Consider the following 23424-nt stretch of genomic DNA (forward strand, 5'->3'; position numbering starts at 1 on the left):
AAATCCCGGCATGCCTCCTCTCCCCCGTGAATACCTTTCTTTGGCCCTGTCAGAAAGACTTCGACGTCCAGAATGCAACGCGCCTCACAAAGAAGTCTGGCTTCATTGCAGGTGGCGTGGTCTTATTAACAAGGGTAGTTTTACTCACCTTTCAGGCGAATCTAAGGGCTCTTCCATACAGCCATACAACATATTTATTTATTTACGACCAGCCGTTCCCTGCCACGCGTTGCTGTGGCCCACTCTGTATATATGTGTATATGTGATTTTGCACCTGCATTATAATTTTTTAATTTTTTTCCCTGTTTTATGTCTCTTCTGTGTTTTTCAGTGTTTTTTATGAGTATTGGTCACTTGTTGGCCTGATAAGTATATTGTGTCCAAATTTGGTGTCAATTCATCCAGTGATTTTTGAGTTATGTTAATCCCACAAACGAACATTACATTTTTATTTATATAGATATGTATATGCCGCCCTTCTCGCCCCGAAGGGGACTAAGAGCAGCTTGCTATATATTGTTGTTGTTGTTGTTCATTCGTTCAGTCGTCTCCGACTCTTCGTGACCTCATGGACCAGCCCACGCCAGAGGTCCCTGTCGGCCGTCACCACCCCCAGCTCCTTCAAGGTCAGTCCAGTCACTTCAAGGATGCCATCCATCCATCTTGCCCTTGGTCGGCCCCTCTTCCTTTTGCCTTCCACTTTCCCCAGCATAATTGTCTTCTCTAGGCTTTGCTGTCTCCTCATGATGTAGCCAAAATACTTCAACTTTGTCTCTAGTATCCTTCTCTCCAATGAGCAGTCGGGCTTTATTTCCTGGAGGATGGACTGGTTGGATCTTCTCACAGTCCAAGGCACTCTCAGAACTTTCCTCCAACACCACAGTTCAAAAGCATCGATCATCCTTCGCTCAGCCTTCCCGAAGGTCCAGCTCTCACATCCGTAGGTGACTACAGGGAATACCATGGCTTTGACTAGGCGGATCTTTGTTGCCAGTGTGATGTCTCTACTCTTTACTATTTTATCAAGATTGGACATTGCTCTCCTCCCAAGAAGTAAGTGTCTTCTGATTTCCTGGCCACAGTCTGCGTCTGCAGTAATCTGTCACGGCCTCCACATTTCCTCCCTCTATTTTCCAGTTGTCAATCATTCTTGTTGCCATAATCTTGTTGCAATATATATAGATATATATACACAATATATATATTATATTATTAGCATAGTACAATACCAGTATTATGGCCCCTGCCACACAACTATATAAAATCCACATTGAACTAGGTTATAGGGCAGTGTGGACTCAGGCCTCTTCCCCAGCAGAATAAAATCCCACATTATCTGCTTTGCACTGGGATATGTGGCAGTGTGGACTCCAGATAACCCACTAAAGCAGATATTGTGGGATTTTCTACCTTGATATTCTGGGTTATATGGCTGTGTGGAAGGGCCCCCAGAATATCAAAATCCCACAATAACTCCTTTGAACTGGGTTATCTGAGTCCACACTGCCATATAACCCACCCAGATCAAAGCAGACAATGTGGGATTTTATATAGCTGTATGCAAGGAGCCTAAGGTCCATACAATCCAGAATATCAACTCAGATGATCTACAATATCTGCTTTGAACTAAAATATCTGACACACTGTCATACACAATCATAGAGTTGGAAGAGACCTCATGGGCCATCCAGTCCAACCCCCTGCCAAGAAGCAGGAAAACTGCATTCAAAGCACCCACGACAGATGGCCATCCAGCCTCTGTTTAAAAAGCCTCCAAAGAAGGAGCCTCCACCACACAGAGAGTTCCACTGCTGAACGGCTCTCACAGTCAAGAAGTTCTTCCTAAATTTCAGATGGAATCTCCTTTCTTGTAGTTTGAAGCCATTGTTCCGCGACCTAGTCTCCATGGTAGCAGAAAACAAGCTTGCTCCCTCCTTCCTATGACCTCCGCTCACGTATTTATACATGGCTATCATGTCTCCTCTCAGCCTTCTCTTCTTCAGACTAAACATGCCCAGCTCTTTAAGCTGCTCCTTTAAGCCTGCTTGTTCTCCAGACCCTTGATCATTTAGTCACCCTCCTCTGGACACATTCCAGCTATATGTGTATTTTATACAACTATGTAGAATGAGCCTCAAATGTCTGCCGTTAAACGCCAAAATTCATTTTGGAGGCTCTTGCCTTTATTAGGCCAACCAGCAATATTTCCTACAATGTTGTTCATTCGTTCAGTCATTTCCAACTCTTCATGACCTCATGGACCATCCCACGCCAGAGCTCCCTGTCAGCCGTCACCACCCCCAGTTCCTTCAGAGTCAAGCCAGTCACTTCAAGGATGCCATCCATCCATCTTGCCCTTGGTCGGCCCCTCTTCTTTTTTCCTTCCATTTTCCCCAGCATCATTGTCTTCTCTAAGCTTTCCTGTCTCCTCATAATGTGGCCACAATACCTAAGAGTATTTTCTAATTTGGCATTTTCTTCCATACACACTACTCAGTGCATTTATATTCCAACTCATCCATTATCATAGTATAGTATTATTAATATTATATTTGTTTCTACCCAGCTTTATCTCTCCCAAAGGGGACTCAAAGTGGCTTGATATAAAAGCATTAGTACAGTACACAATTTCAAATATACAAATATTCAAATATTAAAACGGAATTAAATATAAACAGTATTAAAATTCACAATTAAAAACCATTCAGCATATTCAATAATTTTATTTAATAATTGTATTCAATACATAATATATTCCTAAGGCAGTAATATACTAATATTATATTCCCATAAACTAGCTTGGGTACCTGGCATTGCCTGGGTTATTTGAAAAAGTCAATTTTTAAGTTATACAAAGTGCATAAGGTTGTGGGTGAACTACAACTCACAGCATGCCAGGTTAACCCCGAAAATCTCCATCAGTACTTAACGTTTGTTATGTTGGGCAAGTTTACTCTAGATGCATCATCGGTGGGGTTCAGTGTGCTCTCTGGCTGCAGCATAAACTACACCTCCCACTATGGTGAGTCTGTACCCTCAAACCCCTCCAGTAGGTTGAGTTAGTCATGGGGGTTCTGTGTGTCAAGTTCAGGTCCATTATCGGTGGAGGTCACTATTTCTCTGGTTGTGGGTGAATGACATCTCCTAGAAAGGAAGGTCAGTTTCCCCCCCCCCCCCCCCCGCGCTCTCCCCACCTCTCCAATAATCAAATTTCGGCATATTGGGTATGTGCCAAGTTTGGTCCAGATCGATCAGTGTTTGGGTTCACTGTGCTCTCTGAATATAGGTGAACTACAACTCCCTCAAATCAATGTTAATTTTTCCCAAAGACCTCCAGTATTTTTATTTATTTTTTTGCTGGAAATGGGGGCTGTGTGTCAAGTTTTGTCCAATTCCATCTTTGGTGGAGTTCAGAGTGCTAACTGATTGCAGGTGAACTATAAATCCCGGTACCTACCAACTCCAAAATGGCTAGGCCAATTCCCCTCAAAACCCACCAGTATTCAAATCTGGGAATATAGGGTACGCATGCCAAGTCTGGTCCAGATCCAACTCCTATAAATCCCTCCAAAGACCTCCAGTATTTTTTGTTTGTTGTGAGGGTTCTGTGTGTCAAGTTAGTTCCAGGTCCGTCTGTAGTGGAGTTCAGAGTGCTCTTAGATTGCAGGTGAACTATACATCCCAGTACCTACAACTAATAACTCATGGTGAATTCTCCCCAGACCTCTCTAGTATGTTCAGTTGCTGATCAATTCCTCTGTTTGATGTGTGCCATAGAAAATAATAGGAAATAGTTAAGGGAGATGCAGTGGGCAGGGTCATGCAAATTCCATACCAATGGAGAGAGTAAGAAACACTGGGATGTCTCTGGAGGAAGAAACACGTAAACTCTAGAATGAAATTGTCCCCATATGAAAGCCTTCACTTGGGCGGTAGGCAGTATGGTGTTTGTGGAGGACATTGGCATGGCTCTTGTATATATTCACGGCACTCACTATAAACTGCAATGTAATTGAAGGGACGGCTTTTGGTGTCTCCTGAGTAGTGGGAGCTATAGCTGTTTGTGGAGTCAGGACTTGTCTGTGTAAGTGGACACCCCAGCCGAACACATATACATATTTTCACTTTTATTATGTGTATAGATAGAAGATAGAAGATGTTATTGTATTAACAGTGTGACTCAGGCCTAATTGGATCTGAGGTCCTTCTACACTGCCATTTAATCCAGTTTCCAAATCCAGATTATCTGCTTTGAATTTAATTGTATGGCAGTTAGTTCCAGGTCCATTGTTAGTGGAGTTCAGAGTGCTCTTAGATTGCAGGTGAACTATACATCCCAGTATCTACAACTCCTATCCAGCCTCAATTCTTTTGTTGAGTGAGATTCTGCACCGAAACAGACAAAACACTATTAATTCCAGTTGACCTGTGGCCAGTCTAGTTTTCATAACAAGCTCATTAAAATCTAGATCCGTTTGAATTGATCCTCATTGAATATTGCAAGTGCAGAACTCTTAAGCAGGTACAAGATTAGACTAGCCTAGATTAATTATTATTTTCAGTATTTCAGGAGCTGGGCTCCACTGTTCAGTTTAATTCAGAAAGGAAATAATATGTTGAAATAATTCTTAGTAAGATGAAAATTATCTCCATTTTGATTTATGCCAAAAGAGAGACGTCTGTAATAATTAAGTTGTTACAGATGGTCCCCAAATTGTGAACTAGATAGGTTCTGTAGTTTTGTTATTAAGTTGAATTTCTATGTAGGAACAGATACAGTACATTTTAGTGTAACTCCGGCTGTGTGTGTGTGTGTGTGTGTGTTAGCCTTGGATAGCATAGGGAAGGGTTAATACCCTTGTGCCCCTGTTCAGAGGATTTCATCTCACTTTCTGTCCCTGTGATAACTGAATTTTGAAACATTTGGCTTGTTATGGAAACAAGGATTGGTCATAAAGCTTCAGTTGAGACAATCCCCCCCCCCCCAATGATAACCCTTTCAGGAGTGAATTTCCCTTTCTAGGGGTAGATTTCTCATTTCCTGTTGTCTCACCCCCCGTTTGCACCTATGAGTCATTTGTTAGTTGAATGTTTGTAACTCGGGGACTGCCTGTATTGGTGTTTTAAATTGAATAAAGTTAACATATATTAAAATAGACAAGTTTGTCCATGATTTTATGCCTGCCCTCCTTCTATGTCTGCACTTTGAGCTCTGGAGCAAAGAAAGATTATGATCTTTTCCCCTTTGAGGATGCATCTACACTCTAGTATTAATTCAACTTGACCCCAATTTTGCTGACATGGCTCACTGTTGTGGGATCCTGGGATTTGTAGTTTGTGGATGGACAATACCCTTTGCAAAGAAGGCCAAAGACCTTATAACTATATAACCCCCTTGATTACATAGCAGTGACCCATGGCAATTAAAGTGGGGTCAAACTGCATTAAATCTACAATGTAGATGCATTCTCAATTGGGTTTCCACAAGGTTCTGTAGTTGTCCCTTGTTATTTTCTTCATGTATTATCTTTGAGTAATCTTATTTGTTCTTATGAGTTTTAGTAATGCTAATTTTTTCAGTTGTAGAACTTACTTCTGAGATTGAACATCAGCCTTTCTTTCATCCATCTCAGCATGGATGTTTCACTGCCACCTAAAACTTAATATGGCAAAGACAAAAAACTTGTTTTTCTCTCAAAGCCTTATTTGAGACATACAGATTAAATCACTGTTAATAATATCCCTGTATATTTTGGAAAAGAAGCATTTGGCCTTGGTTTTATTTTTTGCTTTTTCTTTGTCCTTTGTTCCTCAGATTGAGGCTGTAGGAAAGTCATGTGGCTTTTTTCTGTTATGATATTGCCAATCAGACCTTTTCTGCTTTATTCCTCTATAAAGGAATATTTGTATGTTTTGGTTATTTTTCAGGCAGTTTTTCAATATTTCGCTCCAGCAACTGAAGAGGAAGCAGGAAGCCATTTAGCTCAAGGTAAGCCTTGTCCTTTAGAGTGCATTAGAAAGCTGAGTGTTTTGTTTGTCTCTTGTTTAAAGGCTGGGTACTTGTTTATAAGGTGGTGAGTGTGTTGTTTAAGGCTTTGTGGCTGTTCTGGTGTCTAGCGACCCAATACCTCTGCTTGAGACCCTGTGCTTGAGACCCTGTGTTTGAGGGGGGTGGAACTTTGGCTTTGTGCTTGAGAGACAGAGCTTATGCACCACAATTAAAAAGAGATACTGACAAGTTGGAAGGTGTCCAGAGGATGGGAACTAAAATTATTAAAGGCCTGGAGACCATGAATCTCTATGAGAAGTGTTTTAAAGAGCTGGGTATGTTTAGCCTGCAGAAGAGAAGATTGAGAGGAGACATGATTGCCATGTTTAAATATCTGAAAGAAGGAGCAGGCTTGTTTTCTGCCTCTCTGGAAACTAGGACTCGGAGCAATGGGTTCAAATTACAGAAAAGGAACATTAGGAAGAACTTCCTGACTGTAAGAGCTGCTCAGCAGTGGAACTCTCTGACTCGAAGTGTAATGGTGACTCTGTCTTTGTAGGCTTTTAAACAGAGTCTGGATGGCCATCTGTCAGGGATACTTTGTGCTTTTCCTGCATGGCAAGGTGTTGGACTAGATGGCCCATGTGGTTTCTTCCAACTCTGTTACTTGATTCTAATGTAATCATCTTTCACCTGATCTTTCAGCTCATCTTAACCCACTGTTTTCTGATCTATATTCAAATGCTAAAATTATTTTTGGCCTATTGTTTTGATCATGTTACATAACTTTTTATATTTCTTAATTGATTGCCCAGTTCATTTAGGATTCAAATACAAGCTTCTTAGCCGAACTCTTAAAGCCTACATGACCCAGTTCCCCACTATCTCTCAGCCCTTGTATTTACCAGTCTGCTCAGGATCTAAATGCTAGGAACTCATGGCTTCTCACTCAGACAGGGATTTCTTCTTCCTTCACTAAGCTTTCTATTTTTTTTAATTTATTGCTCCAAATTTCTGGAATTGTTTCCCTGAATCTTTATGGATTGCTCCTTCACTCCCTGTGCTTAACTTTCAATTAAAACTTGTTTTCCAAAGTGCTGTTTCACAATCTCGTATACAGTATTTATGTCACATGCATTTGTGAGTTTACTTTGTATTGTATTTTTTTTAAAAATCTGAATAATTAATTTTATAATTGTATTGTATTTGCATAACTTCTTCCTTCCCGTATCTGTAAGTGTGTGCATGTTGTTGTATGTCTTTGGCAGATTGTCTTCTTTATTGTCTTACTTCGTGAAGTGCAATGTACACTGATTCTGCTGTAGAAATGAATGACAATAATATGTTTACTTTTAATGAGATTTATGCAACCTTCTTGGTAACACTGGACTGCAGCTTCCAGTATTATTTTTGACTGTATTAGCTGGCTACTGTGAAGAGGCAGGAGGGTTGCATGATTTGCATGGCAAAAGTATGATAGCTGGGACCCATATGCTAGTTGCGCAATGTGCGTCAGAATTAATGAAGGGACGGCTGCTTGGACTGCTCCCAGCTGCTGGGGCTGCTTTCTTTGAAGGGCGGAAAGTGTGCTGGCAGCCAGGGAAGGTTTTTACAAGGCCCTAGTGCATTTTCTTCTTTCACCTTGGTTAGGAGGCTCCTCGTTTCGGCCATCAAAGTGATATCATCTGCATATCTAAGACAATCCAGTTCAAATCAGATATTGTGGTTTTCTGCCTTGATACTCTGGAATAAAGGGCGGTGTGGAAGGGCCCTGAGGCCCCTCCACACAGCTGTATAAAATCCACATTGAAATGGATTATATGGAAGGCAGACTCAGATAATCCTGTTCAAAGCAGATATTGTGGATTATCCGCCTTGATATTTTATGTTATATGGCTGTGTGGAAGGGCTCTGAGGGCCCTTCTACACAACCATATAACCCAGAATATCCAATCTTTCTGCCCACACTATCTGCTCTGAAATGGGTTATCTGAGCCCACACTGCCATATATTCCAGTTCAAAGCAGATAACGTGGGATTTTATTGAGCTGTGTGGAAGCGGCCTTCGTGTCCTTTTTCCTCCCAAACCTGACTAGCTTCCTTCCGGCGCGGAAGTTGGGGTGGAGACGTCTAAGCCGGGTACCACAGGACGGCGCTGATTGGTTGAGGCTCGGGCCAAGAGAGCGACGATTGGTTAACGTAGTTGAAGCGCGTGCGGGGGGGCGGGGCTGCGGCAGTGGTGATGGCCGCGTGGAGGTGAGCGGAAGCGGCGGGAAGGGAGAAAGGAAGGAAGGAGTGAGCGTGATGAGGAAGAGCTCTTTGGGTTTCGGGGAGGAGGGGCAGAGAGCGAAGGACGCCAGAATTGCCAGGACATCACTGATAGGCTCAGGAGGCACTGGCTTTGAGAATACACCCCTGTTACTCTTTGTAAACAAATCTTTTTGGGAACTCCCAGAAGCCCCAGCCAGGTTAGTCCATTCTCAGGAATTCTGGGAGATGAAGTCCTAAGCACCTGGAGGATCCAAGGTGCCTCAGTGTTCGTGCAAAGAATGGCAGGTTTCTAAACGCAGTTACCCAGATTCCTCATTGGTTCCTGTCCAGGCAACATACGGTATGCTTCTCTCTCAGGCCCCATCTACACTGCCACGTCATCCAGTTTCTGAAACTATATTATCTGCTTTGAACTGGATTATATAGCAATGTACACTCATATAATCCACTTCAAAGCAGATAATCTGCATTCAGAAACTGGAGCCACAACCAAACCAGAGGCTTCTTCCATACAGCTGTATAAAATCCGTATTGACCTGGGTTATATAGCAGCATGGACTCTGCTCCTTCCACACAGCTGAATAAAATCTCACATCTGCTTTGAACTGGAATATACACCCTAAAACATCAAACCCTATTCTAATAATATAAAATAATATATAATATATTGTATATACATATTATATTTATAATATAATACAAGATAATACTACTAATAATAATATGATATTATAATTATATATTTATATTACATGTAATATTACTAATAATATTACAGTATAATTGATATAGTACAATATAGCTATATTTAAAACTGATATTGTACTATGCTAATAATATATTGTATGTATATATACCTTGTAAGCCGCTCTGAGTCCCCTTCGGGGTGAGAAGGGCAGCATATAAATGTCGTAAATAAATAAATTCTGCATCCTTGGATGTCCCTGGCTCTTACTTTCCCCTGTTAACTATTGTGGCTGGAAGGAGCTCTTCTGACTTTGGCAAAAACCTATTGACAAGTGTGCCTCTCTCAGGGCCCTTCCACACAGCCATATAACCCAGAATATCAAGGCAGAAAATCACGCAATATCTGCTTTGAACTGGGTTATCTGAGTCCACACTGCCATATTTTATTTATTTACATTTATATGCCACCCTTCTCGCCATGAAAGGACTCAGAGCAGCTTACAAGATATATATACATACAATATATTGTATTATTAGCATAGTACAATATCACTATTATATATTACTATATTGTGCTATACCATTATATTGTAGTATTATTAGTAATATTACATGCAATATAATATAATATATATCCCAGTTTAAAGCAGATAATGTGGGATTTTATTCAGCTGTGTGGCCTCAACCATCATTCATGCCCCACATTTTTGAATAGTTGTACAGCCTCAATTAACCAATTGCTGGTTTGTGCTACCTTCTTCAGAAGTCCATTCTCAGAAACACACTTTTATTTATTATTCAGGTTGCTTTTACAGATGTGCATTGAATAACAAATGTGTGGATTACAAAGCAAGAACGTAGGCCCCTTCCACACAGCTTAATAAAATCCCACATTATCTGCTTTGAACTGGAATACATGGCAGCTCAAAGCATATATTGTGGAATCTTCTGACTTGATATTCTGGGTTATATGTCTGTGGAAGGGCCCTTAGAGCCAACTGTAGACTTTCCCTTGTCTCCTGAGAGCCAGGGCCCTTCCACACAGCCTGTATCCCAGAATATCAAGGCAGAAAATCCCACAATATCTGCTAGGAAATGGGTTATCTGTGGGCCCTTCCACACAGCCCAATATCCTAGAATATCAAGGCAGAAAATCCCACATTATCTGAGTGTGGACTCAGATAACCCAGTCCAAAGCAGATATTGCGGGATTTTCTGCCTTGATATTCTGGGCTATGGGGCTGTGTGGAAGAGGCCCCAGGCCTACTAGTAAGGAAAGGGATAAGCTCTTCTTGTGCTCAGATATTAAACTAAAAAAAGATCCTAGCTTACTGAAGTATTCACATTGGAAACCAAAAATATTTCCATATTTTCAGTTCAAAAATTACTGTTTGCATAAAGAGCTTTGTAATGTTTCCTAAAAAACCTGTGTTTTTAGAAACGGGTCCCATTGAATGCATTAGGGCTTACCCCCTCCTTTCAATTAATACAATTAGAGTTGAGAACATACAGTCAAGTTTCCATATCCACAGTATCCACCATCCACTCCTTGAAAAGATTCCCTCTCCAAATAAAACATTCCAAAAAGCAAATCTTGGCTATGCCGTTTTATATAAGGAATACTGTTTTACTCCTTAATTGCATAAAATGTGACTTGAACATGGATGTTGGTATCCACAGGAGGCCCTGGAACCAAACTGCTGTGGATGTCTCTACCGTAATTCAGCTGCTTAGTTCCTGTCATTGAAGCTATATTTATGACAAAAGCTCCATTTTAGAATCCAGAAACATTCTACACTTTGAATATACATACTCAAGTTTTTCAGTAATGAAAAGTTTGAGATATACATATGAGTAGTTGATAAAAGTTGACAGAATTTCTCCTTGGAGGGAGGTGAGAAAAGAACTCTGCTCCAGGTTGAACAAGTTATCTTGCTGAAAACCGCTATTAATTTGTGGTTTGCTGATTTTATGTTAACGGTTGTACTTAAAATGTACATATTAAATGATAGTAAATCTTAGGTGAATGAGATCCCTCTATATCAGATTCAATTGTTATTTATGTTTTTGTGGTAATTAGATTTTGGAAGGTTGTGAGCACTATAGATATTGTAAACTAACCAGAATAACTATTGGCTTTTTAATATTTTTTTAAACCAGGAAAAAAAAATGAGGTTGCCACGGCTTTGGGACATTCAGACAAGACTAAGGATAAAAACAAAAGGCTTTGTGGGATTCTTGCTGTCTGTGATCACTCCTTGCCTCTCTGTTTTCTGCAGGCTGTGTGGAAGAGCAGGCACATGTAAACAAATATTTGTCACTCACCACCTGTTTCCTGTTGTCTTGAGACAGGGAACAGTGCATTTTTGTGTACACATCCTAGTTGTTTATTTGTAATTAGTTCTCACAGTTCAAGTGTGACATAAATTTAGATCACACGTGTCAAATGCAAGTCCCGCGGGTCATTTTATGTGTCTCCACGAAGTTTCAATGTCAGTGCAACATAGTTACATATATATTGTCTTACAATTACAAATGGCCCTTTGAAGGTAACCATGAAGCTGAATGGGGGTCCTTGATGAAAATGAATTTGACATCCCTGAGTTAGATCAACATTTTCAATAGGAGATTTTGTCTGGAAAATATTTTTCACCTTTGTATTTCTTCCCATTTATACCTAGACAGATTCTTAAGATTAAGTTAAATCCCTATCCTATGTCTACTCTGGAATAGAATATGGATGTTCTGTATAACCTATCAATCATTCTCTCTAGTTAAAACCTAATAAAATGGGGTATTTCTTTTTTTCCCTTGAGAACAATGCGCGTGTGTTGGCTAGTGAGCAAGGATAGAAGCTGTCAACGAATTAAATTGCCGCACTTAGAAATGGTGGTAATAGGGCGCGGCCCTGAAACAGAGATAACAGACAAGAAATGTTCACGAAGACAAGGTAAAGTAGAGATACAGGTTAAAACCTTAAGCATTCCTAGAAGTAAATCCTGTTGAATCTAATACTTCTTCCTTCTAAGTCAGTGGTTCTCAACCTTCCTAATGCCTCGACCCCTTAATCCAGTTCCTCATGTTATGGTGAACCCCCCCCCCCAAACCATAAAATTATTTTTGTTGCTACTTCACAACTGTAATTTTGCTACTGTTATTAATCTTAATGTAAATACTGTATCTGATATGTAGGATATATTTTCACTTGGTGGACCAAATATGGCAAAAATACCCAATACGCCCAAATATGAATACTGGTGGGGTTGGGGGGATTGATTTTTCATTTGGGAGTTGTAGTTGCTGGAATTTATAGTTCACCTACAATCAAAGAGCAGCGTGAACTCCACCAACAATATAATTGAATCAAACTTGGTACACAGAATTTCCATAACCAACAGAAAATACTGAAAGGGTTTGGTGGGCATTGACCTTGAGTTTGGGAGTTGTAGTTCACCTACATCCAGAGAGCACTGGGGACTCAAACAGTGATTGATCTGGACCAAAATTGGCAGAAATACTCAGTATGCCCAAATGTGAACACTGGTGGAATGTGGGGAAATTAGACCTTGACATTTGGAAGTTGTAATTGCTGGGATTTATAGTTCACCTTCATCCAAAGAGCATTCTGAGCCCCACCAATGATATAATTGAACCAAACTTCCCACACAGAACCCCCATGACCAACAGAAAATACTGTGATTTCTGATGGTATTTGGCGAACCCTCTGACACCCCCTCACGACCCCACAGGGGTCCGTTCCGACCCCTAGTTTGAAAAACGCTGTTCTAAGTAAATATACTTAGGATTGCACTGTGAATTGATTTCTGCCTTTGTTGGCATGGAGGCATAAGTGCTTTGATGCCAAATAGGGTACTAGGATAGATGGCATAGTGTGCTGGGTAAGAGACTGAAGTTTGATTAAGAATCTGGTTTGAACCTAACTCCTAAGCTCACTTGGTTTTTGTCAAGAAACCATTTTCTATCTCTTGGCTGTAACAAGAAAAAAAAACCAACCATGATTGTTGTCATTACTTCCAGCACCTCACAGAGGCAAGCAAGGATATTTTGTGACAGTGTAGCTCACACTTTATCTAGTTTCAAACAGAAACTAGATACTGTTTGATTCACGGTTCCTGATTGTTGTGATTGGATTCCCCAGGTTCTGCTCCTCTGTTAAATAGATTCCTTGTCTCGTTATACATTGCTGAAGTCTCTTATTTGTTTGTGGTGCTATGTTTATGTGGAGGGATCTGACTTTGTCTTTTATCAGCTTTATTCGATTCTGTCTTAATCAAGATATAGTACCAAACTGATCATAATAGTTTTAAAAATACAGGCAGTCCCTGAGTTACAAACATCCGACTTACTCATAGATAAGAATGGGAGTGAGACAACAGGAAGTGAAATAAATCTATCTCTTAGAAGGAAAATTCACTCCTGGAAGAGTTATGGGGGAAAGGTGTCTCTGCTGTAGCTTTCTCACCAATCCTTGTTTGCACAACAGGCCCATTTTTCCAATATCTAAATGATCACACGGACAAAAAGCAAACATCACTGGGGTATTGACCCCTTCCCTATGCTATCCAAAACCAAAAGATAACTATTTTTGAATGGAGATACACTTTAAAATGTACCTGTTCGGACTTACAAACAAATACAATTTAAGAACAAACCTACAGATTATATCTTGTTTGTAACTTGGTTACCGCCTGTAAAGTAAAAATACTTTTCAAATAACATTTAATCCCATAATGATTCTCATTATCATTGTTAGAAAATGAGATTCCTAGGATAATTAAAAAAAACCTTTTGCAGTCTGAATAGTAGAATGAGAAAAAAAGCAATTTAATGGTAATTTGCATCCATATGTACCTATTTGCAGCTAGCAGCTGAAACCTGAAGAAATTTAGTGCATGTGTGTGTAGTGTACACTAACATGATTTGGAAAAGCCATTTCCTGTATCTAATTAAATTGTATTCAAGCATCGCTTCTTTTTCTCTTTCACTTGCATGTTGGCTAGCAGGCCTTTTGTTCTGCTTTATCATTCTGATGATGTTTCCTCTTGTTTTTTTCTTTTTAGTACAGCTAAAAGCAGACTGCAACAAAGGTTATGTCACAGTTAAACAGGTATGTCAATTTTGTCTCTTTTTAGCAACCTCTGTTCAGTGCTCCCTGGGCAATTCCTGAAGCTTGCATTGAAGAATAAAATACTTGTGTCCTGTATTAGCCTGGCCTTTGGAACTCTGCCATGAGCAAGATTGTATGTATTTCATGTCTTCAGAATGCATTGTCTAAGCCTCCAATTTAGTATCTGTTAAAAACATCTGTTAAAAATTTTCATGATTATAGATCACCTTTTGCAAATGGATAGCCTTTTCCGTGGCAGGGATCTAACATAAACTGCACATTTAGTAAGTTCCTAACAACTGTCAAAGTCACCTTCTGCCTGAATAATCCTATGTACTGTCTATTATTATAATGGTTTGATATTGTGTCTATTTTTAAAAATAAAAATGAACTGCATCTTCATAAAATTACATTCTCCGGTATTCTTCAGGAAAAACCAATGCATTTGAACCAATCTCATGCACGTTGGACTATATGATATATAATTATGCACCCATAACCCTAGGATATCATTGTGATCAGAAGATGTCACTGCCTTTGCTGATTGCTATATTTTAACTTATTTTAATGGATATAAAAAGGAGGAAAAACCTCCCTAGCCTTCTTGCCCAGAGTCTTATCTTCCACTACTAAGCTAATATATATTTAGGAAATTCTCCTCTTGTCTGTTTTGGGCTCAGCTTTTTTATTAAGATACATTCGATTTCTCTGCCATTGCTAGTGCTGTGTTAGGTCACTGCCTAGGCAACCAGGGTAGCAAGACCAAACATATGCCACTTAACTCAAAGGAAGGCCTTGGAGAATGAAAGCTTGGCTTCTGTTTCAGTTACAGAAAACGAGAGGACTGGGGAGGGGTCATTACATAATGTGGCTTTTGTTTGTTTTGGTGTGCATCTACACCAGGCATAGACAGACTTCAGCCCTCTAGGTGTTTTGGACTTCAACTTCCACAATTCCTACCAACTGGTAAGCTGGCTGGGATTTCTGGGAGTTGAAGTCCAAAACACCTGGAGGGCTGAAGTTTGCCTATGCTTGACCTACACAGTAGAATTAATACAGTTTGGTACAACTTTAACTCCCCTGGCTCAGTGTGATGGAATCATGGATGATGTAGCTTAGATCCTCGGCATCTCCTTACTAAAATCATTGTCCAGTTGCATCGTCAGTCATTCCATATATTTATTTACATCTAATTATGCTCCAGTAGAAAAAACTTGCTCGAAGAGCCAGGTCTTAACCATTTGGCGGAATGTTAGAAGGGAGGGAGCCATCAGTCAATATTTTGGATTTCATCTCTTTGCGATGATTATTCTGTTAAAAGGGTACTGTGCAGTCATAGAGCTAAGTATATAACCAATGCTTCTGCTGTTTGGTTGACTGTGATTTTTCTTTTTTTGGTTTTATCTTCTCTGGTTGTATTGATTTATTGTTACTGTTTATTGTCATGAATATTTTTTAAGTTGCCTATACTCTTCCTTGGATCCAACATGATTGAATGTTGGACCAGTGCCCTGGAATTCCAGGGTTCAAATCAAACCAATGTCTCATCTTTCACCTCAGAGGAAGGGAGTGGGAACTCCCCTTATAACATCTTTCTAGGACCACCTATCCGCTTTTGATAGGTTTGCCTTAGGGTGAACATAAGTGGAAAAGGACTTGAAGGCACACAGCAGAAGCAAAATACCCATCTTTCATTGCAGTTGCCCCCATGACCAAAAGCCTCTTCAGAGAGTGAGATGAGATATGAGGAATGCTGCCCCAAATCAGGCAGGGGCTGGTTAAAATTTGGGTGATTTTTCTGTATCTTTAAAGCCCCATATTGTTCAGAAGGGGTCCCTCTATCTTCTAGAGAAACCTTACAGGACACCGCAAGAGGTTAAAGGTTGGGAAGAAAAGTAGTAAACTGTCCTTCTCTAAAGATTTGTAGAGTTCGCTTATTTTAGAAATTACACCAGTATTCCTGTCTTACCGGGGCCCCCGGTGGCGCAGTGGGTCAAAGCACTGAGCTGCTGAGCTTGTTGATCGAAAGGTCGCAGGTTCGATTCCGGGGAGCGGCGTGAGCTTCCGCTGTCAGCCCTAGCTTCTGCCAACCTAGCAGTTCGAAAACATGCAAATGTGAGTAGATCAATAGGTACTGCTCCGGCGGGAAGGTAACGACGCTCCATGCAGTCATGCCGGCCACATGACCTTGGAGGTGTCTATGGACAACGCTGGCTCTTCTGCTTAGAAATGGAGATGAGCACCACACCCCAGAGTCAAACATGACTGGACTTAATGTCAGGGGACTACTTTTACCTTTACCTTATTCCTGTCTTATGCATTAGTTGTATTTTGTGTTTACCTTAATTGTAAGGTGTTTTAGTTTCCCTTTCAGGAGAAAGGTGAGTTATACAATAAATAAATAGTATTGTTTTCGCATTGTTGTTGTCGATTGGCAGTGATGTTCATCTTGCTCTGGGGATTGTGGTTTAGTGAGGCCCAGGACTTCTCTGGGTGAGAGTTTTAAAGTTCCCTCTCTAAAATACAAACTCCAGAATTCTGCAGGAAGCAGCTACAGGATTTAAAGAGGAATGCACACTTTTCACCCATGCTTTAATTGTAGTGTTATGAGACACTTAATATAATAATCTACTGCTAAAATGAAACGGGTTGTGGAAAATACTATAATGTTCTTCCAGGGATGCTGGCTTTCAAGCCTGTTGATGTAGGTGTGGTGACTAATGTCCATGCTGGCATTTCCTTTTGTTCCCAAGATAGGGGTCAATCCAACCAGTATTGATCTAGTGGATGTTGGCAAAGACCAGGAAATTAAACTGAAGCCAGGACAAGTTCTCCATCTTGTCAATAAATTCTACCCATATACTATCCAGTTCTCAGAAGAGATGGGAACATGTCTTGGTCGGGAAGCAGCAGAAGTGAAAGGTGTGAAGAGGCCACAAGAGGAGTCTGAAAATAGCAATGTGGAAAGCAAATCCTCAGAAAAACAAGCCAAAATGGAGCAACAAGGCTGTGGCTCATGTTCCAAGATAAACAATGACAGTAGTTCTGTTTCATCTAATGAAAACATTTCTAGCAAAAAGGTGAGCTTATCAGTGGCAATAGATTTTTAGTATAGGATGCAACAACTCCTGTAGCACAGTTATGGAAGTGTTGTGGGAAGGATCTAGGGTGATAAGCAGTAAAGAAGGTAATCTAGTGTGGATTTATTTTGTTACGAAACAGTGGATCTAGATGTTATTTTTTGGTGGCATTTCCTTTAACAGAAAACCCTCCTTCCCTTCTGTTTAGTATCTGATCCTGCCTGGTTTCTGCTCCCCTACCCTCTAATTCCCTTTCTAAATCTGTTCTGGAGAATGTGTCAGTCCCCTAGAGAAAGTTTTGGGGGATGTGCAGGGGGCTGGAGGGAGAGGAGGTGGAATTGTCTCCTCCCCGTTTTTCTGAGACAGCAGGGATTAATGGATCGCAATACTGTTAGGTGTGAGGTGTATACATGCCCTGGACACCTCTTGATTGGGAAACTGTAAAGAGAAATGTTAGCAAAAATTGTGATGTCTAACTGCTTCAAAGGGGGGTACATAGAATAGGTGGGAAAGCTTGGAGAGTGCTTCTTGGGTCGTTAGCATTTTGAATCTAATCATTAATTAGGGCAAGTCTCCATCCAAATTGCTGATATTTTTCCATGAAGGACATGTTTCTAATACTGTTTATTTCCCGGAATGATTTCAGAGTAACAGATATGATGAAATTAGGTCTATTTTCCAAAGGAGAGCTTTAGGTGTCTCCTAAAATTGTTTTGACTATTCTTGCAGTGTGGCCTAGCTATTTTAAATCCAGTTCTTAAGGAAATATGTCTTGCTTAACTCATTGGAACTTATTTTAAATTTTGAAGAAATATTCCCATAGGATTTAGTTCTCTTGTTTGCTCTTCAGGAATATTCAGAATACTGGGCTCAAGGTCTGAAGGCTTCCATGAAAAATCCTAATATGCAGGTAAGGGTTTCATGTTTACTTTGACTGAAACTTTAAATACATGCAGTCCCCAGGTTATAGACAAGATAGGTTCTGTAGGTTTGTTCTTAAGTTGAATTTGTATGTAAGTCAGAACATGTACATTTTAAAGTGTAACTCCATCCATATATATGTATATGTTTATATATTTTGGCTAGCATAGGGATGGGGTTAATACCCCAGTGACATTTGCTTTGTGTATTCCCTGGTTCAGAAGATTTCATCTCACTTTCTATCCCTGTGATGATTGGATTTTGGAAAAATGGGCTTGTTGTGGAAACAAGGATTGGAGATAAAGGTCCAGTGGTGTCACCTTTTCCCCATGATAATTCTTCCAAGAGTGAACTTCCCTTCCTAGGGGTAGATTAGCTCTCACTTCCTGTTGTCTTACTCCCATTCTTAACTGAATCAGATGTAAGTCAGATGTTTGTAACTCGGGGACTGCCTGCATGAGGATTACTGCTCTATATGATAATAAAATTAACTTTGGTCTGCAATGTAGACATGGATTTCTTTGTCTCTCTCCTAGGTGTACAAGGATGAAAAGGCTGTTGTTATAAAGGATAAATATCCAAAGGCTCGTTTTCACTGGCTAGTGCTACCATGGCATTCCATCCCTACCTTAAGTGCCGTAACTCAGGAGCACCTTGAACTCTTGGAACACATGCACACTGTTGGAGAAAAGATAATCGAGCAGTGTCCTCAGAAAGATCAGCTGCGCTTTAGACTGGGCTACCATGCTATTCCTAGCATGAGGTAATGTATAATTGTGTTCAGATTGAGTTTGTGCCATGTGGAACATAGATATTTGCCCCAGTAGGAACTGTAAAGATAATTCTTGTGATTGATCGGTCCTAGTCTGTGTTGGAATTCAACACAGTCCTCAATGAGGAACAGTTTAGTTAGCTTAGTATAAACTAAGGCAGGGGTCCTCAAACTAAGGCCCAAGGGCCAAATACTGCCCTCCAAGGTTATTTACCCTCTCTCAAGGTCAACCTAAGTCTGAAACAACTAGAAAGTACACAACAACAACAATCCTATCTCATCAGTCAAGAGCAGGCCCACACTTCCCATTGAAATACTAATAAGTTTATATTTGTCAAAATTGTTCTTCATTTAATTATTGTATTGTTTTTAAGTGGGTTTTTTTGCACTGCAAATAAGATATGTGCAGTGTGCATAGGAATTCATTCATGCTTTTTTCAAATTATAATCCGGCCCTCCAACAATTTGAGAGACTATGACTGGCCCACGGTTTAAAAAGTTTGAGGACCCCTGGACTAAGGGTTTCCCTTACACCATGTCTCTTGAATGACAGTCGGGAATCTATTTATTTCCTCACTCATCTCATTCTGATTGGTTGTTTAAAATGGATACTTTTCTACTGCAAGTCTTTTTGAATTTGACTTCTGCTTTCTCACACTTTATTATGGAGAGTATGTGCTGTGTGCTTTGAGATCTCTCTCTGCTTGTGTCTCAAGAAAAATGTAGTGATTGGTGTTTTTTTCCCTCCCTTTGAAGCCTTAGAAGAGATGGGTGTTAGAGTAGTTCAGACCCAGTTCTTGTTTATTAAGAAATGCAGTTATTCTTATTATTGTAAATAAACCTTTTGTGATTTTTTAAAGATTGAACTCTGCATGTTTGCCTCCTAAGCTCCGAATTCTTTACAGCCACATCACATGGCACTTCACGCTCTGCTAGCTAATGAGCTGATGCTCAACTTTTTGTATCCTGTTTGATTTTTGGATGCTCTGCTATATTTTAGGGTAGTTTTCCCTAACAGTCTGCTTCTGCCAAAAGCTCACCAATCAGCTCCTACTCGTTGTGCCACAAAGAGCTGGTTGGTGGCTCCATTACTGTGGAGTGATGAATTTGCCCTTGGTTTTAATGTTGGCTTTTCCACAGCTGTCCTGGGGTGTATAGAAACTGCCTTAGAGCAGAACAGTCCTGGCAAGGATGGGTCTTTTATTGTCCCACCTCAGCTGCTCCAGATTGTTCAAGATCTGTCCAGTGATCAATCTGTGTTTGGAATGAGGTTCATGAAAGCTCCAGTACAATTTGAACCAGTTGTTGCGGAGCTGCTCATAAAATTAAGGGTGATTTTATCTCTTGACAGTGAAGGACCCAACAACTTCCTGGGTATTTTGGCTGCCTTTAACATTTTGTATTTTGTCCCTTGATCACCAGATGGTCAATTTGTAGTTGTCTAGACATAGCTGGAGTTCTACACCATTACTCCTGAATAGCATAGCTGATGGTGAGGAATGGGGAGATTTGCATCTTAACATTTAGAGAGCCACAGATAGCATACTCCTCCTTTCTAGTAAGACAATACAATAGTTCTGTGTTTTTTCTCTCTTCTCAGCCACCTCCATCTTCATGTTATCAGTCAGGATTTTGATTCTGAATGCTTCAAAACCAAGAAGCACTGGAATTCCTTTACCACAGAATACTTCATAGATTCCAAAGGTTAGGACATCTCTTTTTAAATATATTTTAAAGTTACTCATAACCTTTTTTTTCTTTTGATTTTAGTCCCCCCTCCCCCCCTGTCTTTTGTGTGACAGCATTCTAATCTTAAGTTTGCATTAGCCACATGTGAAGTTTGGGTTTGCTTTTAATGTTGAAAGAGGCATTTTTCTGACAGTCCTTTTATGGTACTAATACCAAGGTGGGAGAAAGTAACTGGGGGATAGTAAGTGAGGGGACAGTTTAGATGGCATAATCCCCTCATTTTGTATATGAACACTGTGACCTAACTAACTAAATATGCTGCTACTGTGATATATAGTTTTATCTGGTTTTATATAATTTTTCTAGAACAGAGTTAGATTGTCCCTTCAGTATAAATTTGGGTAAGAGTATGTTTCTGCACTACTGTATATTTGGGGCACATTGCTCAAGAGCACAATTTTAAAAAATATATTGCTACTGGTAAAAGGAACTGTTTGTAATAAGAGATTAATAATAAGAGATTTCATTTCTTACCATGCACATTGGGGGAGAACAGTTTCTCTGTGCTAGCATTTGGCAAATCAACTTTCAGATATTTTTGGCTTATAATCCCTATCTGACCCAATCACCAAAGTCACTGGTGATGGATTGTGGGAATTTCAGTCCTAAACCAACACTCTGTGTTAAGGTAATGTTTTGACAGCTGAGTCATATAACTTTCAAAGGCATGACTATTGCTGAACTTTAATCTGAAGTTTCCTTCTCCCCATTCCCATTCAGATGTAATTAAGATGGTGAAGACGAAAAGAAGAGTAATTGTAGATAAGAATGCATCCGCACTCTTGAAACTACCTCTAAAGTGTCATGTATGCAAACAACAGCTTCCAACTATCCCTCAGTTAAAGGAACATCTTAAGGAACATTGGCCAAAATGATCTGTCCTAATCTATTCCTTTGTTCAAACATTAATCTGGATACCTTATTACACTGTCTTATTAAATACACCAAAATGTGAGTATTGCTATAACATCCAGCTTAGTGTGACAAACCACAGGTGGTTGTTTTTCAGGTGGACATAGGCAGGATGAGGACTTATTGTACAAGAGGCAATGCTTTATCTTTTGCATCTGTAAACCTTCATCTCTAACACATGGTGTGCAGTTAGCATAAATAAGCCATTTTATATTTAGAGGGCTAACTGAAATGCAGTCTGGGTTTAAATTTGTCCATTTGGCATTCTCTGTTTATTTTTGGTTACCCAATAGCAAGTTGGTATTCGATTTGCTGCATGTATTTGCAGGAGTAAACAGATTGTATTTTGCCTGAAATCTGTCAGATTGAAATATTAGTATTAGAAATATTTAGTATCCCCTTCTGCAATTCAGATTTGATCCGTGGCTTTATTTCTGTACCTGTTTCAAAGCAGCCACTATGAATGTGAGACACATAATGATTTCTGACTTAAGATCTTGGCTAAAGCTTGGATGCCAGTTCATATCCTACACCTATCGTACTTGGTGTGAGTTTGTGCTGAATAAATGGTAATGGGGTGTCTGAGTGGGGCCTCTTGAATGCCATTTAAATGTTATCATCATAGGTTATTGGGTGCTGTTTTGAGTTTAAACTTTGTTTTATATGTTATTGGTTTTATCTTGTATTGTGTGTTTATTTTATGTGTTATTTTAGGCACATTCTGCCATATGTAAGCTGCCCCGAGTCCCTTCAGGGAGATGGAGGAGGGGTACAAAAATAAAGTTATTTAAATAAAGTTATTCTTCCACGGAAGTTCAAGATGCCACAGAAAAGTGCTCTCTGTTTTATCCTCACAACAATCTTGCCCCGTGGCTAAGTCGGATAACAAAAGGCCTTGCTTCACTCAGGCAAATAGGAATTGTTAAATCGTTTCGTGCGTGAATACATTCCTAAATCCCAGTCAGAGTATCTCTGTTATGTAGGTTATGTGATACTATGTACATTTATCCCAAAAGTAAAGTCTACTGGAATCAAATGATTTGACATCCTTCTGGATAGACATTCATAAAGTACTGTTAGCCATCAGTCCTGTTTATACATACGAAGCTTTGTGTCCCTGAAATGTACTCAACATTAGAATGCAAGACTGGAACAGAGAATATGACATATAAATGCTTCCTGGAACTGAAGTGTCTAACGCAGTAGGTGAAATAACAACAAACAGAAGATAAGCAGATGGCTCTTTGGAAACATGGGGGTTGCACAGCTGGGAGTCACCACAGAGGAGACTTTCTTATACATCACAGCCAGGATGCATAAAAGAGATTTTCCAGTTGATCTCAAAGGGCAAGTAGGATTATAAAGGGCTGTAACCAATAGTGCTGTTGATTCACATGAGCCAAGGGACCAACCCACTCAACAACAAGGCTGCTCTGTGTTGCCATTGCTGAAGGAACTTCCATGCATAGTACATTATCTCAAGGTGACTACAGTATGTGCCAATAGCATGGCTAGATCTACTTCCTCTCAAAAGTGGCATAACTGGCACATGAGCCAAAAAGGAGAAAGAGTACTTCTGCCCACAGCTGTCACCTGAACATTGAGAAGAAGAGCTGGGCCTCAAGAGTTGCCTGAAGTGGCAAACTTGATTTAGTGGAACCTTATGGAACCCTCAGCTTCCAACAGACCAATTCACATTCATTGAGCTTAATCTTATTATGCACACTCAGACTTTCACTCACCTCAGGCACCAGCTTAGCATTTCCACTACCCTCCTTGGAAGAAAGATAGCAGAGAGCTGATTTAGCACCATCAAATCAATTACATTAAACACCCCTGCTCCTTACTTCCCAGTACTTTTCTGTAGATGTTGAAAAACAAGAAAAGATGAGAAGCAACTCTTCAAGCCACCATA

The 23424-nt window shown here is 40.0% G+C and overlaps 1 protein-coding gene across 5 annotated transcripts; it reads left to right on the plus strand.

Moving 5' to 3' along the window:
- Nucleotides 1–56: 56 nt before the first annotated feature.
- APTX (aprataxin) lies at nucleotides 57–22328 on the plus strand. Of its 5 annotated transcripts, XM_060763786.2 has the most exons (9): nucleotides 57–111; nucleotides 5929–5989; nucleotides 11764–11897; nucleotides 14029–14075; nucleotides 16829–17155; nucleotides 18006–18065; nucleotides 18613–18839; nucleotides 20449–20552; nucleotides 21318–22328. In XM_060763786.2, the coding sequence occupies exons 3-9, from the start codon at nucleotides 11768–11770 to the stop codon at nucleotides 21470–21472; spliced, it is 1050 nt and encodes a 349-aa protein (XP_060619769.2). In that variant the 5' UTR covers nucleotides 57–111; nucleotides 5929–5989; nucleotides 11764–11767; the 3' UTR covers nucleotides 21473–22328. The 5 variants fall into 5 exon arrangements, with proteins under 5 accessions (XP_060619769.2, XP_060619768.2, XP_067320061.1 ...); XM_060763785.2 differs by lacking the exons at nucleotides 57–111; nucleotides 5929–5989 and adding an exon at nucleotides 8171–8245; XM_067463960.1 differs by lacking the exons at nucleotides 57–111; nucleotides 5929–5989 and adding an exon at nucleotides 8256–8457 and having other exon boundaries at nucleotides 16946–17155.
- The last annotated feature ends 1096 nt before the right edge of the window (nucleotides 22329–23424 follow it).

The sequence above is a fragment of the Anolis sagrei genome, chromosome 2, assembly GCF_037176765.1.
Source record: "Anolis sagrei isolate rAnoSag1 chromosome 2, rAnoSag1.mat, whole genome shotgun sequence".
Classification (NCBI taxonomy): Eukaryota; Metazoa; Chordata; class Lepidosauria; order Squamata; family Dactyloidae; genus Anolis; species Anolis sagrei.

Coding starts and splice junctions, on each gene's coding strand:
- APTX (XM_067463959.1), top strand. CDS start 8,294: ATGAGGAAGAGCTCTTTGGGTTTCGGGGAGGAGGGGCAGAGAGCGAAG. Junction 18,066..18,612: donor TGAAAAATCCTAATATGCAG/GTAAGGGTTTCA, acceptor TCTCTCTCCTAG/GTGTACAAGGATGAAAAGGC. Junction 18,840..20,448: donor CATGCTATTCCTAGCATGAG/GTAATGTATAAT, acceptor CTCTCTTCTCAG/CCACCTCCATCTTCATGTTA.